This window comes from Saimiri boliviensis, chromosome 2 (assembly GCF_048565385.1).
Source record: "Saimiri boliviensis isolate mSaiBol1 chromosome 2, mSaiBol1.pri, whole genome shotgun sequence".
Classification (NCBI taxonomy): Eukaryota; Metazoa; Chordata; class Mammalia; order Primates; family Cebidae; genus Saimiri; species Saimiri boliviensis.
The window spans coordinates 186696025-186711084 of NC_133450.1; the positions used below are offsets into that span (position 1 = coordinate 186696025).

At 48.8% G+C, this 15060-nt stretch overlaps 2 protein-coding genes across 3 annotated transcripts in view; one reads left to right on the plus strand and one right to left on the minus strand.

The window, feature by feature from the left end:
- DNAI1 (dynein axonemal intermediate chain 1) overlaps positions 1-1358 on the plus strand; it is a 60916-nt gene extending 59558 nt beyond the window's left edge. For both annotated transcript variants that reach the window (XM_003943840.2, XM_074394995.1), the window contains one exon: positions 1046-1358. In XM_003943840.2, coding sequence (XP_003943889.1) covers positions 1046-1144 — 99 coding nt within the window. In that variant the 3' untranslated portion in view covers positions 1145-1358. The remainder of the gene's footprint in view (positions 1-1045) is intronic.
- A 58-nt stretch (positions 1359-1416) lies between these two features.
- Positions 1417-3385, minus strand: ENHO (energy homeostasis associated). Its single transcript, XM_003943839.3, has 2 exons — positions 3109-3385; positions 1417-2218 (listed from the first exon to the last, which is right to left on the minus strand). Exon 2 carries the CDS (start codon positions 2065-2067, stop codon positions 1837-1839), a length of 231 nt encoding a protein of 76 aa, XP_003943888.1. The 5' UTR covers positions 2068-2218; positions 3109-3385; the 3' UTR covers positions 1417-1836.
- Between the last annotated feature and the right edge of the window lie 11675 nt (positions 3386-15060).

Consider the following 15060-nt stretch of genomic DNA (forward strand, 5'->3'; position numbering starts at 1 on the left):
GGGAGATTTGGGAGCAGGTACCGGGGTCACACCAGGGGGAAATCTGAGCTCCACATGGTATCAGCAGCCAGAAAGGAGCTAGGGAGGGACCTACTAGCCCTGCACTCACCCCCACATCCCCTTTACAACCCTGGCCAGACCAAGGCAAGGCTGGGGTAGGTGTCAGTGAACAGTGGGCACAGGTGGTTAAGAGGATGGGAGCCAAGGAGCAGAGAGAAGGCAGGAAATGGGGAAATGACAGCTGCCCAGCCTGTCGCAGCATAGCCCTCAGCCCACTGCCTGGACAGTAGGGAGGGTGGGACTGGTGCTGGTTTGCCAAGGAGTTCACTGGACCTGTGGGTGACACACACACCAGTGTCCAGCTTACAATGGAAGGAATAGAGTGCTTTGCAGGTGGGGTGAGGGGTCAAAAACTCAGGATCTGGTCTTCTGAGGGACAGCCTCAGCCAACAACACCTGGAGTCATATGGACTATTCCCTCTTCCCTTATGAGTCTCTTGACACTCTCCCCAACCCTGGGTATGTCTGACACAGCAGGCCTGGCCCCAAATGGCACCCACTGCCAACCTGACTTGAAACCATCATGTGAGAGGACTAGGTGGGGGCCCCTGAGGCTCTGTCCACAGCCCCTCCCTCCCCAAACACATACCCATTAGCTCCTGGATAGGACTCAGCCAGGGACCATGCCATGGTAAGGATGGTGCCAGCAGTCAGCCCCCTGCCTTCAAAGAGCTGGATCTCTCTGGCCTGGAAGGCTGTTGCTCTGAGGGTTAGGGGAAGGATGCCTTCTCCCACTCCTGCCAGCGTCAAGACCCCATGTCCATCTGAGGTTCAAGCCAGAGCTGGACTCCTTTTTGCAAGCTGTCACCGGAGCCCCTTTGCCACTTAACCTGAGTTGGGGAGAGGGGAGGCAGGGATCCAGAATTTACTGGGCAGGGGAGGGGTAGGGCACAGCTGGACAGGCTGGGCAGAGGAGACAGTGCTGGGACCCAGAAAGACGTAGCCCATCTGTCACCATTCCCATGTACGCTTTCCCTCTCTCCAGGAAAAGAAGGGGCAGGAGGTGCAGAAGGGTCCAGCTGTGGAGATTGCGAAACTGGACAAACTGCTGAACCTGGTGAGGGAAGTGAAAACCAAGACCTGAGGGCCTAGCCTCAGTCTCATCACTTGAATCCAGTACTCATAGTGCTTGACCCTGGTACCCAGCTCAGCCTTAGCACCCAGCATCTGACCCCACCCCTGATCAGGTCCCAGCATCTTCTTATTCTGCTCCTTAAGGTTCTAGCACCTCACCCCAGGACTTGGCCTTCAACCATTACCCCTCTAACTTTGCACAAATAAACCTGTCTGGAAACCCACCCCACACCTCTAATTTTGCTACCACAGGGCCCTCAGGAAGAGAAGAAAATCTCAGGGTAGAGCCATAGTTCCATTTATTATCCAGCAAACAGTGGGAGGACCAGGGGAGAGGCCCTGCCTGGACACCCTCCTATTATTGCCATGGGTTCCAGTTTGCTTCCCCAACCTAGAGGGCCTAGAGGTGCTTAGCCTAGGGAAAGAGTGAAACCGGCTTCTGGCGCTTGGCCCTTGGGATGGAGCATAGTCCAGATGGCCCTGGTCCTAGCACCAACTCATAAGCCCCCACCCCAGGTCCATCTCTTTGGTCCACTGAGCTCCTCTTGGGGCCAGGCTGGCTAGACTCTAGACTGCTGGGTCCAGCTCCAAGCAGGCAGACTTTGAGTTCTGGACCCCCAGCCGGCTGAACTCTGGGATCCTAATTCCAGGCTCTGGGTGAGGTGGACTTAGGTCCGGGGCTCCAGGTTAGGCCAGGGGCCTTCAGGGCTGCAGCAGGTAGCTGCCTTCATGGCTGGGCTTCTGGGGTGGTGGTGCCTTCTCAGAACAGGGGCCAGGGCTGGAGTTGGGACTGGATTCAGAGAGAGAGTCAACGTCGGCAGAGCGAGAATGGCAGGCCCAGCAGAGGATGACCCAGAGCAGCAGCAGCAAGAGGCCTACAAGCCCGTTGCAGACAATGGCGATGAGGGCCCCCTGGGAGATGGCTGCCCCCATGACGGGCACCCTCAGACCAGCACAGACAGTGGAGCTGCCTGGATGGTGAGGCCCATGCCGAGGCAGGACTCTGGTATGGCTGGCCTTCTGAGGAGGCTGTGCTGTCTGCGTGATTCCTGGGCGGAGGAGATGTCTACCTGCAGTCCTGAGCCTGTTGGGGGTACAGAGAAAAGGAGAGTGTGGTGAGGAGGGAGGGTGGGGTGAGGCCTAGCAGGACAGGAGTAGGGAAGAGAGCCTTCCTCCCACATTTCTGGCCTCCCTGGTGAAACACCTTGGGTCCCAACAGGCTCAAATACCCCACAGAGCCAGCACCCCCACCTAAAGGCCTGGTTCTGGGCACCTGAATGAGTGTGTAGCCAGCGTGGGGAAGCCGGAGTAGGCAGCTGTCATCTCATTCTCCTTAGACCTGGTGGGCGCCCTGGCCCTGCCCACCAAGCTTGCAGCCCTCAAAAGCCCTCTGTTGGTAGGTCGGACCCAGGCAGCCCCCGGCCCAAGAGGATGCGGGCTGTGAGCAGCTCCGGTGTGGCCTGGGCACCTCCTCTCCCCAGGACTCCAGCCAGCCCGACCAGGAGACCTCCAGAGGCGCCAGCTTGCACAGAGGGAACTTTGTGAGGCCCTGCATGTGCAGGCTCTGCATCCAGGGCTGTGTGTCTCCATGAGGGGCTGCCTCTCTGAGTCAGGTGTGTGTGTCTGGCGTCTCCCTGTCCCTCCGTTGGATGTGTGCCTGTGCCTCTGCACACCTACCTCTGTGTGTGTGTGGCTGTCTCTCCGTGTGTCCCCATCTCTGAGTGTGTCTCCTGTATGTCTCGTTTCTCTGTGTATCTCTGCATCAGTCTCTGTGTCTCTCTGTCTCTCTCTTCCAGGCTGTCCCCCTATGTTCCCATGGACGTGTCCCTCTCCCCTTCTCCGTGGGGTCTTTTTAGGGGTTCCTGTGTCTCTTTGTGTCCGTCTCTCTCAGCGGCTGTGTGTCTCTGTCTCTTTATCTCCATCTTCGGGTCCAGGTTCTTGGCCCCCGTGCCCGTGGCGGGAGGCCCTCCTTACCTGAGTTAAGCCTGGTGCGCGCCCGCGGGAGGGTCCGGGGCAGCGGGATGCTAGGCGCCGACTGAGGCTCGGGAGCCTATGGGCGGGGGGCGGCGGGAGGCGGGAGGCCAGCAGAGGCGACGTCCGCTCCCCTGGCCCTCCCCCTCTGCCGCGCAGCCTCCGCCGGCCGCTCCCGCCGCGGCGCGACCGGGGCGGCCTCTGCCGCGGGCGGTCTGCGGCGAGCGGGCACCTCCTCCCCTTAGGGCCGCACCTCCTCCGCGGCCGCGGCTGCTCGCTCGCTCGGCACCGCTCGGGCGGCGGCGGCGGGAGCTGCGCGGGGTTCGGCGGGGCTCGGCTACGTTCGGCTAGGCTCGGCTGCGTTCGGCTGCATTCGGCTGGGCTCGGCCGGGTTCGGTAGCCAGCAAAAACAGCGAAGAGCCCCGCCTCTTGGGAGTCTGGCGGCCTGCGGCCCGGGGGCGGAGCCATCCTCGCACCGCTGCTGCCACTCAATTGGCGGGCCGAGCCCCGGTTCCCGCGCCATTGGTGGTGTGCTGGGGTGGCGACCCGCCAGCCTCTGGTGCCGGCGTGGGGCGGGAGTGGGGCTGAAGGAGTAGCTGGCCCAGCGTCTTTCCTGGGAGAGGGGATGGGGTGGGAAGGGGGCGAGGCCTACCCCTACGTAGGGATTTCTTGCACTCTGCACCTGGCAGGGTTGTACACCCGGCATTCAAGAAAGGCCAAGGCCTCTGCATTTCCACATCTGAGGAAACCACCCCTCTGTATCTGGGAGAGGTCTCTAAGCTTGTCTTTCGGGAGAAGGCCCCGCGTCCCCAACCCTGGCAGGAGACTGAACCTCCTCAGTTAGGGAACCGCCTACGGTGCAGTCCCGCACTTGCCTCTGCCACCTGGGTGTGGACTCGCATTCCCACTTTAGAGGGCCGCATGTTCCCTGGCCCTACGAGGTGTGAAAGTCTCTGGCAAAGTAGGCTCTTTGGACACATTTACTGAGTTCCCACCCAGTGTTGGTCGCAGGCTTGCTGCCAGGCTGTTGGGGAGCCTGGGACAGAAATGAGCAATGGTTCCGCCCTGGCTGGAATAGGTGCAGGTATGGTGGAAGTCCTAGCTCGCCATCCTAAAAGCTCCCGTAAGAAGAAGATAGCTTGGACAGGAGCAGTGAGGTAGACCTCTTCCTCCCCGACGCTTATAGGCCAGTGATTGTCACCTATTCTCATCCCGCTCTACATGCTCTCCGTGGAGGATCACATCCTTGAAGTTATCATGAAGACTCCCAATGCTCCCAAGTCTAGCCTTAACTTCTCTCTGGAATCCTCGACTCATATAATTAAGTGCCTACTGGAATTGGGGCGGTATTGATTCCTGGTTCACTTACTAACTTTGTGATCTTGAGCAAGTTATTTAATTTCTCTTAGCCTCAGCTTCCTCATCTGTAAAATGGTGGTAATAATAGCTACCTCAGGATTATTATTCACTAATTTATACCAGATAGACCATATCTCAGCAAATGCCAGCCTACACAGCCCCAAAGACCATATGACTAAGAAGCGCCTTCCTCCAAGGCCATGAAATTCACATAAGACCCCTAAAAATCCAGATGCTATCTTGAAAAGAAGAAAGGGAAGACTGTCATCCAAAGCTACCAAAGTACTTAGAGACTGTCTAAAATAAATTATTGGATCCTATAGAGTTTACCAGAGTGGATTACTTTTAGATCCCCCCAGCCACTGCCCATTACCCAGCAGGGTGAGGGCATTGTGAGAAAGATCAGACTAGTTATAGGAAATGGAGGAGACTTAAATCATTGCACATCTGAGTGTAATGTGAGCGAATTTTGTGACCCAGCCGCAGGAGTTCAGATTTTATCCTGAAAACAGTGGGGAGCCACTGAAGAATTTTGAGCAGAAGAGTAACGTGATCATATCCAGAAATTAGTAGGATGATTTGGGCTATGGTGTGGGATGAGGGCTTGAAGGCATTTGAGAGTGAAGACAAGGATTAATGATAAGGGACTGAACTGATGGAGTGGAAAAGGACTGGAGAGAAAAGGAGAGCATTGAGGATATTTGGGAGCTACTGTTGGTGGGACTTAGAGGTCTAGAGGATAGGGGAGGTAAGCAGGAAGGAAAAGTCTGGGGTAACTCCCAGGTTAGTGACTAAGGATACTGTGATGCCATTTACTGAACAGGCTTCAGGTTTAGGAGAGAGGTCCAAGCTAAAGATAGTATTTTGTGAGTTATCAGCAAAAGAGTGATAGTTAAATGAGAAAAATAGATGAGCTCACCCAGGGAAAGTGAGAACTAGTTTAAGCAAAAAGATAAATGTATAATCAGATACTGGAACCTAAAGGCAAGGGTGACTCAGGAACAATTGAAACTGAGAGATCAAAAGCCACCCAGAAGAGTTCTCTCTCTACGTCTCATCTCTGTTAATTTCTGCCTGTCTCCATTTCCTTCCCTGGCCCTTGCCCCTGTCCTCCCCATCCCCAGACTGACTTACAATATTCTCCTAGTTTACATGGTAAAAAGCGGGACTTCAGACAATTCTAAAGTTTTAAAGTTTACTGTGTAGGCAACCAAAGAGACTGGCTGCTGCTGCCAGCTCCTCCTCCTCCTCCTCCTCCTCCTTTTTTTTTGGTTTGCAAAATTTTCAGGAAATATTTTGATTCAACTTAGATGCTTATATTTGGACTAATCAATCGTGGTCAAGGGATGAAGAGCAAATTGGTTACCATGATAACTGTATGGGCAGTGGAGGTGGTGGTTTCCAGGGGAAGGATCACCATAAAGAAGCAAAATGGCAGCTGTCCATATAGTCCACCCTTTGTTTGTCCAACACATACACATCATTTCCTATTATATGATTCCAAAAAGGCCCTCACCTACATAATCCATCCCACGATACAAATGCCAATAAACTCGCCTTCTTTCCAATGGAGAACAACTCAGTGACACATCCAGCTGCTGCTTCTGGAGATCATAGCATAGGACCACCGTTCTTCAGATACAGGTTCTCTAGGTAATGTCCCTTCATGCTCTAGTGAGGTCTCCATGAGGTATGAAGTTGGCTTCTAATAATCCCAGTACCTTTTAACTGTCTTTGAACTATCTTTACTCCCCCTAAGAAAAAGTCCTGATATGTAGAGATAGAAGAAATAGAGAATTAAGTGAGGTGAAAAGGAAGCACTATGGGTTAGTCACTAACCCGGAACATCATCTACTATAGATTTTTTTGGCCATTAATAATAATGAAATGATGAGACTAGGAAGTCTCATGGCATCTGTTTGTTGATTTGCTTCTTTGGCTGTGGAGTTCCTTGGTCAGCCAATTTGGCTGCCTTAGTTTTTGGCCACAAGGTAGAGATCCCTTATCCAGTGTTTTGAGAGGGCCATTACGGAGGATTTCTCTGTGGGGCACTGTACTGATTAGCACTACACCTTCTGGTGATGTTTTACAGATATCCTGGGATTGAACAATCCCAGAGCTCTACATTTAGGAGAATTGGATAAGGGCTTTTCCCCCAACAGATTATGCAATTATTTGAAAACTATAATCAGCTGCCTATCAATTTCATTTGGAGAAATTTCATTTGCTAATAGTATGTTTGATTCGTTCTAAGGTAAATCTTTTTTCCCCCAGCTTAAACAACTATGCAATCAGAATGTGTCTTACAATTAACAGCATGTAAGTTTTTTTTAGCTTATATATATATATATATATATATATATATATATATATATATACACATCTATATATATACATAATTTTTTTTTTTTTTTTTGAGAAAGAGTCTCTCTCTGTTGCCCAGGCTGGAGTGCAGTGACACAATCTCAGCTCACCACAACCTCTGCCTCCCAGGTTCAAGTGATACTCCTGCTTTAGTCTCCCGAGTAGCTGGTACTACGGGCACACACCACCATGCCCAGCTAATTTTTGTATTTTTTAGTAGAGGGTTTCACCATGCTGGCCAGGCTGGCCAGGCTGGTTTCAAACTCCTGACCTCGTGATCCACCTGCCTCAGCTCCACAGTGCTGGGATTACAGGTGTAAGTGCCCAGCCCTCTTTTTTCTTGATCATTTATAAAATAACTTGCCTCTTATAATCAATGGAATCTGAGATTATTAAATATAGCAATTTTCTCAGTCAGAGTTCTTTTTCACAAATAATAGAATCCATTCTGGGTAAAGCAGAAAAAGGATTTGTTAGAAGAGATTATTTAGCTCAAAACTGTTAGGAGGGCTGGGGAAATAGACTTGAGACTAAGATCCTAAGAACAATACCCAAATCATACCACACACCTGATGGAGAAACCACAGCCATTGCCACTCCGGATACTAAGTACCAAGAGTTCAATTTGACTGCCAATTTTACAAGCCCTATGGCCCTTCCGTGATAGAAACTCAAGATTGCAACCACTGAGAAACGACTGCGGTTGCCACTACCACCCCCAAAAGCTGGACACTTGTGTTACTATCGGCAACAGCAGAAATCAAAGCCCCGTGTCTAACCTGCTTCCTACCTATATCAATCAGAATTAGCTAGGTAACACAGTAATTACAAACAACCTTCAAATCTTACTGACTTAAAACAAGAAAAATGTATTTCTTGCCGGGCGCGGTGGCTCAAGCCTGTAATCCCAGCACTTTGGGAGGCTGAGGCGGGTGGATCATGAGGTCAAGAGATCGAGACCATCCTGGTCAACATGGTGAAACCCCGTCTCTACTAAAGATACAAAAAATTAGCTGGGCATGGTGGCACGTGCCTGTAATCCCAGCTACTCAGGAGGCTGAGGCAGGAGAATTGCTTGAACCCAGGAGGCGGAGGTTGCGGTGAGCCGAGATCGCGCCATTGCACTCCAGCCTGGGTAACAAGAGCGAAACTCCGTTTCAAAAAAAAAAAAAAAGAAAAGAAAAAAAAAAAGAAAAATGTATTTCTTCTTCATGTCATAGTTTCAGCATGCAGGGGGTGTGAGGTGGGGTGGGGAAGTCTTGCTCACTGTGGCCACTCAAGGATCCAGGCTGTTTGAGGCTCCACCATCCTATGGTGAAGCTGCCTTCTTGACCTTCTTGACGTGAGCTTTCAGGGTTTGCCGTGGCAGGAGAAAAAAGGACAAGCATACACTGGCTTTTGCTCACATTGCATTGATCAAAAGAAATCTCACAGCCATACCTGACACCAAGGGACAGGTGAAGTACAGTCTTCCTAGTACTCAAAAGGAGAGGGGACACAGAAATATTGGTGAACTTCAGTGTTTCCCTTACTCATATTGCTCACTTCCAAATGGAAGTCTCACGTGGGTGAAGTGTCATCCCTGTAAACAATGGTATGCTGTGAATATTAGTTCTGACTTCCATACTGAGTAGGCTGGATTTTGAAATGAGAATTTTCCCATATAAAAAAAACTGTATGAAAGGTGAAGGACATCCATGAATACAACAGATTTCTGCTACCATAATCAATACCAGAATTTTACAGAATCATGCTTCTAGAATCCCTATGTTTACCAAGATGATTCAGGGTCTGAGCACACTTTTGTAGCGATTTCTCATTTTTAGCTCTATGTCTTGGTCTTTTTCAGTCCCTCTGACTATGCCTTGTGGCTTTATAGGAAAGCATAGGCTGGGCTAAAAGGGCTGGGATCCTTTCTTCTTCCACCTGCCCTGGAATGATGCCCTTGCTTCGCCCCATTCCAGTCAATGCACTTTACAATGGGAGGCACCATCACATTTGCCTGGCAAGGTGGGGACAAGAAGGGCTTTCGAATGTCAAATCTTCCAGTGTATCTCCAGCCCGATTGTTAGGCTCTCACAGTTTCCTAATCAGGGTATTAACATTAGAAAGCAGCAAATAACCCAGCTCCTGAAATTCAGCAAGGCACATAATTATCTTACTCCTAGTAATCTGAGGTTAAGGCTGAAACAAATTTCCTTATCCAAGTGAAATGCTTACTGCATTGTCCCCTAAATGCTCACAGACCACCCATTTTGGATAACTCATTTTTGTTGTCTTGACTTTTTATTACTCTATTTTCTCTCTCTCTCTCTCTCACTTCTCACATTGTCACCCAAGCTGGATGGAGTACAGTGGGGAAGTCTCGGCTCACTGCAACCTCTGCCTTCTGGGTTCAAGCAATTCTCCTGCCTCAGCTTCCCAAGTTAGCTGGGATCATAGGTACCCACCACCACACCCAGCTAACTTTTATATTTTTAATAGAGATGGGGTTTCATCATGTTGGCCAGAGACTGGTCTTGAACTTCTGACCTCAAGTAATCCACCCATCTTGGCCTCCCAAAATGCTGGGATTACAGATGTGAGCCACTGCACCCAGCCTATTACTGTATTTTCAAGAGCTTCAGCTTCAGTTGGCATATGAGCTAAGACACAAGAGACAACAGGTGCTAGTTTAACTAATTGCTTTGCTACGACATAAAAAGTACTTCCAGGTTCCCAGGCTGGGATGAGGAGATCCTTACTGCTCCTCTAGACATCTCAACTTAGTTCCTCACTTTAAGTTCTGTAATTTAGAGTATTTTGGTCCTGATACCTGATTTCTCTGTTGTTACAAGTCAAAGAAACCTAACTTGAACTAGTTTAGGCAGAGGGGGATTTATTTTCAGAAAACTATAGTGTTTCACAGAATCTTAGTGCAAGAATAGGGCTGGAACTTGGGAACAACTGGATTTGGCTATCTGAATGTTGTCAGGACTCTACCGCTCATCTTTGCACCCTTCTGCTTGCTTCCTCTCACTTCCTTTCTCTCTCTTTCTCTGTCCTTCTCTCTCTCCCTCTCCATCTATTCTTCCTTCCCTCCCTTCCTCCATCCTTCAACTTTCCTCTCTAGTCTATATAATATTAAAACCAGCTCCTGACAATTATCAAACTTTACAGCTTACAACCCAGGTACCCAATAAGATGCTGGCTCTTCTTCAGTTCCAGCTCCAGCTTATCCTTCTCCGTTTCAGTTCCATAATTCCTCAGGACTTGCTCTCAACAGCCTGGCTTTGGACAGATGCCATTCCCTGCAACAGTGATCTGTTGGGGGAGGTCATAAGACTGTGGCTTCCATGATAACCGTAAGAGTGGTTCCCACCAGAAGGGGATGCCTTCCAGACATAACATAAAGGAGTCCACCATGCTAACTTTTCTGCATACAGTGGGAAAGATAAATCTGCAAAGCAGATAAGGAAGGATATGTCAGAGAGGCAGAAGGAAAACTGGGGAGATCATAATTTTGGGGAAGCCAAGAAAGGACAGATGTTCAAGAAAGAAGGAGAGGTCATTAATCCAAAATTTCAAAGACTGAAGTAGTTATTGTAGAAAAGGAACCATGGGACTTAAGAATAAAGAGGCCGTTGATTATCCTGACAAGAAGTGGTTCTAGTGGGCAGTAGGAAATGGAATTGGGATATGTAGTGAAAGCCAGAGTTTAGTGGTTTCCAGAGTGAGTAAGAAGTGAATCCCAACACTTTGGAAGTCTGAGGTTGGAGGATCACTTGAGGCCAGGAGTTTAAGTCCAGTCTGGGTAACATAGCAAGAGCCTGACTCTGCAAAACAACAACAACAACAACAACAACAACAACAACAACAACAATTAGCCAGGCATGGTTATTACAGGGACAACTGTAATCCTAGCCACCCAGAAAGCTGATGAGGGAGGATTGCCTGAGCCTTGGAGCTGGTAACTGCAGTAAGCCATGATTGTGCCACTGAACTCCAGCCTGGGTGACAGAGCGAGACTATCTTAAAAAAAAAAAAAAAAAAGTAGATACTACATAGACAATTCTTTATTTATATTTTTTTAAAAGCCAACTTATTTTTTTATGAGAAAAAAATCAAACATATGCATCCTAAGTGTAATATTTCCAATTTTTTTTAAAAAAGTACAGCATGTGAAATTATATTTCCATATTTTCAATTTGCTCATGTTTGCTGAAATCATTCTATTTATCGGAATGAATGGAATTGTTAAATATATACTGATGTGACTGGATCATCTTGTCTTACCTTGCTTTGAAGGAAACCAGCTCTTATTGGAAAAAGACAACAAGGTAAAATAAGAATGGGACTTCAAAAAAAAAGTTTATGAAGCAAAACAACCCCACAAGAACAAAAAGCAGGAACAATTCTCTTTTAAACACATGTTACCATTAAACTCTGGGGACTTTATGCTACTGGGTGCCTGAGCAATATCCACGGTGCCATGCCTTACAAATGAGTAGTGTGCTAAGTTTCTCTTTCATTATTTGGAACGAAGAACATTTTTTCTTAGACTCAAATATTCCACTGGATAGGAGGATTCTCTGGTTGACAAGCAAAATTCAAAATGTTATATGGAACCTCAAGTTTCTCTTCAAAGAATCAGTATGTCAGTATGTTCAGCTCTTATTCTTTAATTCTCCATTTTAAAACTTAACTTTCTTGTAATTTGAGTAAACAACCTTCCCCACTGGTTCTAATCAGTAGCTTACACCTGTTTTCCTGGTCCCAGGCTCCATCCTAACTCATCCCAATCACCTGCTCCAGTATCTGCTCTGACCTGCCCATAACCGTCCTTCCCGCCAAAACACCCACCCTGCCACTCCAGCTCGGATCTCTGCTCTCTTTAAAATAGCCAATCAAAGGCCGGGCGCGGTGGCTCAAGCCTGTAATCCCAGCACTTTGGGAGGCCGAGGCGGGTGGATCACGAGGTCAAGAGATCGAGACAATCCTGGTCAACATGGTGAAACCCCCGTCTCTACTAAAAATACAAAAAAGTAGCTGGGCGTGGTGGTGCGTGCCTGTAATCCCAGCTACTCAGGAGGCTGAGGCAGAATTGCCTGAACCCAGGAGGCTGAGGTTGCCGTGAGCTGAGATCACGCCATTGCACTCCAGTATGAGTAAAGAGTTAAACTCCGTCTCAAAACAAACAAACAAAAAAAACCCCAGCCAATCAGGTTTTGTCTAGCTTGTGCAGTCTAACCCTAGCCAATAGGGGAACGACACAGCAGTAGGAACAACCCTCCCCCCTCCCCCCATCAGGCATAAATACCTCTCCACGCTTGTCCAAGCTTGTGGCCGCCATTGCTCTGTCTGTGAGCCTTACTCCAAAAGGCAAGAAGTTTCTAGTAAGGGAAATTGAGCCTCACCCCAAAAGGCAAGATATTTCCATTAAGGGAAATTAAGCCTCACTCCAAAAGACAAGATATTTCCAGTCAGGGAACTTGCGCGTCACTCCGAAAGCCAAGATATTTCCAGTCAGGGAAACTGAGGCTCACTCCAAAGGGCGAGATATTTCCAGTCAGGGAAATTGAGGCTTGCCCCAAAGGTTGGAAAAACGCGAGCCCAAAAGACAAGACATTTCCAATAAGGGAAATTGAGCCTCACTCCAAAAGGCGAGATATTTCCAGTCAGGGAAACAGCCTCACTCGAAAGACGGGATATTTCCAGTCAGGGAACTTGCGCGTCACTCCGAAAGGCGAGATATTTCCAGTCAGGGAAACAGCCTCACTCGAAAGACGGGATATTTCCAGTCAGGGAAACTGAGCCTCACTCGAAAGACGGGATATTTCCAGTCAGGGAACTTGCGCGTCACTCCGAAAGGCGAGATATTTCCAGTCAGGGAAACTGAGCCTCACTCCGAAAGGCGAGATATTTCCAGTCAGGGAAACTGAGGCTCACTCCGAAAGACGGGATATTTCCAGTCAGGGAAACTGAGCCTCACTCCGTAAGACGGGATATTTCCAGTCAGGGAAACTGAGCCTCACCCCGAAAGACGGGATATTTCCAGTCAGGGAAACTGAGGCTCACTCCAAAGGGCGAGATATTTCCAGTCAGGGAAATTGAGCCTTGCCCCAAAAGTTGGAAAAACGCGAGCCCAAAAGACAAGACATTTCCATTAAGGGAAATAGCCTCACTCCAAAAGGCGAGGTATTTCCAGTCAGGGAACTTGTGCGTCACTCTGAAAGGCGAGATATTTCCAGTCAGGGAAACAGCCTCACTCCGAAAGACGGGATATTTCCAGTCAGGGAAACTGAGTCTCACTCCGAAAGACGGGATATTTCCAGTCAGGGAAACTAAGCCTCACTCCGAAAGGCGAGATATTTCCAGTCAGGGAAACTGAGCCTCACCCCGAAAGATGGGATATTTCCAGTCAGGGAAACTGAGGCTCACTCCAAAGGGCGAGATATTTCCAGTCAGGGAAATTGAGCCTTGCCCCAAAAGTCAGAAAAACGCGAGCCCAAAAGACAAGACATTTCCATTAAGGGAAATAGCTTCACTCCAAAAGGCGAGATATTTCCAGTCAGGGAAACAGCCTCACTCCGAAAGGTGAGATATTTCCAGTCAGGGAAACTGAGGCTCACTCTGAAAGACGGGATATTTCCAGTCAGGGAACTTGAGCCTCACTCTGAAAGGCGAGATATTTCCAGTCAGGGAACTTGAGCGTCACTCCGAAAGGCGAGATATTTCCAGTCAGGGAAACTGAGGCTTACTCCAAAGGGCGAGATATTTCCAGTCAGGTAAATTGAGCCTTGCCCCAAAAGTCAGAAAAACGCAAGCTAGAGCAATGAAAAAAGATATTCAGAACTTCTCTTTCCCCTCTTCTCGAGGAAGAAAGAGGTATAATCTGTAGAGCTACTATGGAAGCCTAGGAACGTGAACAACCCCCCGCCCCCAGCCAAAACCAACCTACAGTGGATCAAAAATTTCCCACCCAAGACCCCCGGTGGACAATAGGCAGCCCACCAAGAAAACATGCAGGAAAATATGCTGATCTAGGTCTTGAGGATCCTCTTGGGCAGAAAATGTTGAAACTTAATTTTGTCACTAACAATTGGCCAAATATTAACAAGATAAACCTATAAAAAAAAGCTTCTAAAAGAGAGAGCATTCAAGACGGCATGAAACCGTTGAGGTAAACGGGTAGGCTCCTCACAGTCCACCCGGAGGATTCAACCCCCTCAAGGTGGGTCAGGTGGCCTGGCGGATCGTTCCCACCCCCAATTCCTCAGGATCCCGCCACCCATCCTCCCTCCCCTGCCGCCCTACATAGACAATTCTTTCAAGAGAATTGCCTGATTGTAAAAATTAGGAGGAATGAGAATAGATCAGAAAGACATGGAGTCAGAGGAAATTTTTTTATTTTAAATAATTTCTTACATGTTTTTGACATGGCATATTTAAATACTGGTGGGAAGCAATCACATGAAAGGGTATAACTGATGATAGTTATTTTTGTTAGTACTTCCCATCTTGCCTGGGCTGTGCAGATCCAGGCAGGCAGGGCGAGGGACAGAAGCTAAGGCCCCGGCCAAAGGTGTGAACCATTTCAACTTTTCCCAAGCCAAATCGAAAAGTAGGGCAAAGAGAGGAGGTGTCTGTCTTCAACACTGGATGAGCCAGGTTGGGGCCCAGGGCACACAAAGGGGCCTGGGACTGTGTAGAGAACAAGGGTCCCAAGGCTGGAGCCAGTCCTTGGTGGTGGGGGGCAGGGTAGGCACACAGCAGCTACATCCAGTGACAGGCAGACTTGCCACATGCTCCGACTTCCTCACTTAAAACCCTGCCTGTTGCCTCTCTGCCCACTTTCTCACCCCGTAGTGTCCGTGCCTAGCTGCCACCTGTTGTCTCAGCTCCACTTCCCCACCTCCCGTCGCTGCCCCCACCTTCCACTCTCATCCCTGAAGCTGGCTCAGCAAGGTCACTTTCACCTCCTTGTCACTTCCGGTGAATACCTTTTAGTCCTGATCTGTGTTGACTACTTGGAAGCCTTAAGGCTGTTAGTCCTGTTTTGAAACTCTGTCTTCCTGTGTCCTCCATGAAGCTGCTCTCTCTGGGAACATTTATTCCTCCTCCTAAAACAACTCATTTATTAAGCACCTAGTCTCTGTCAGGGCTTTACATTCATTACAGATAATCCTCACCTGGATGCAAGATGGGTTAATGAGACAGGTGAGGAAACCAAGGCTCAAGGAGATCAAGCAG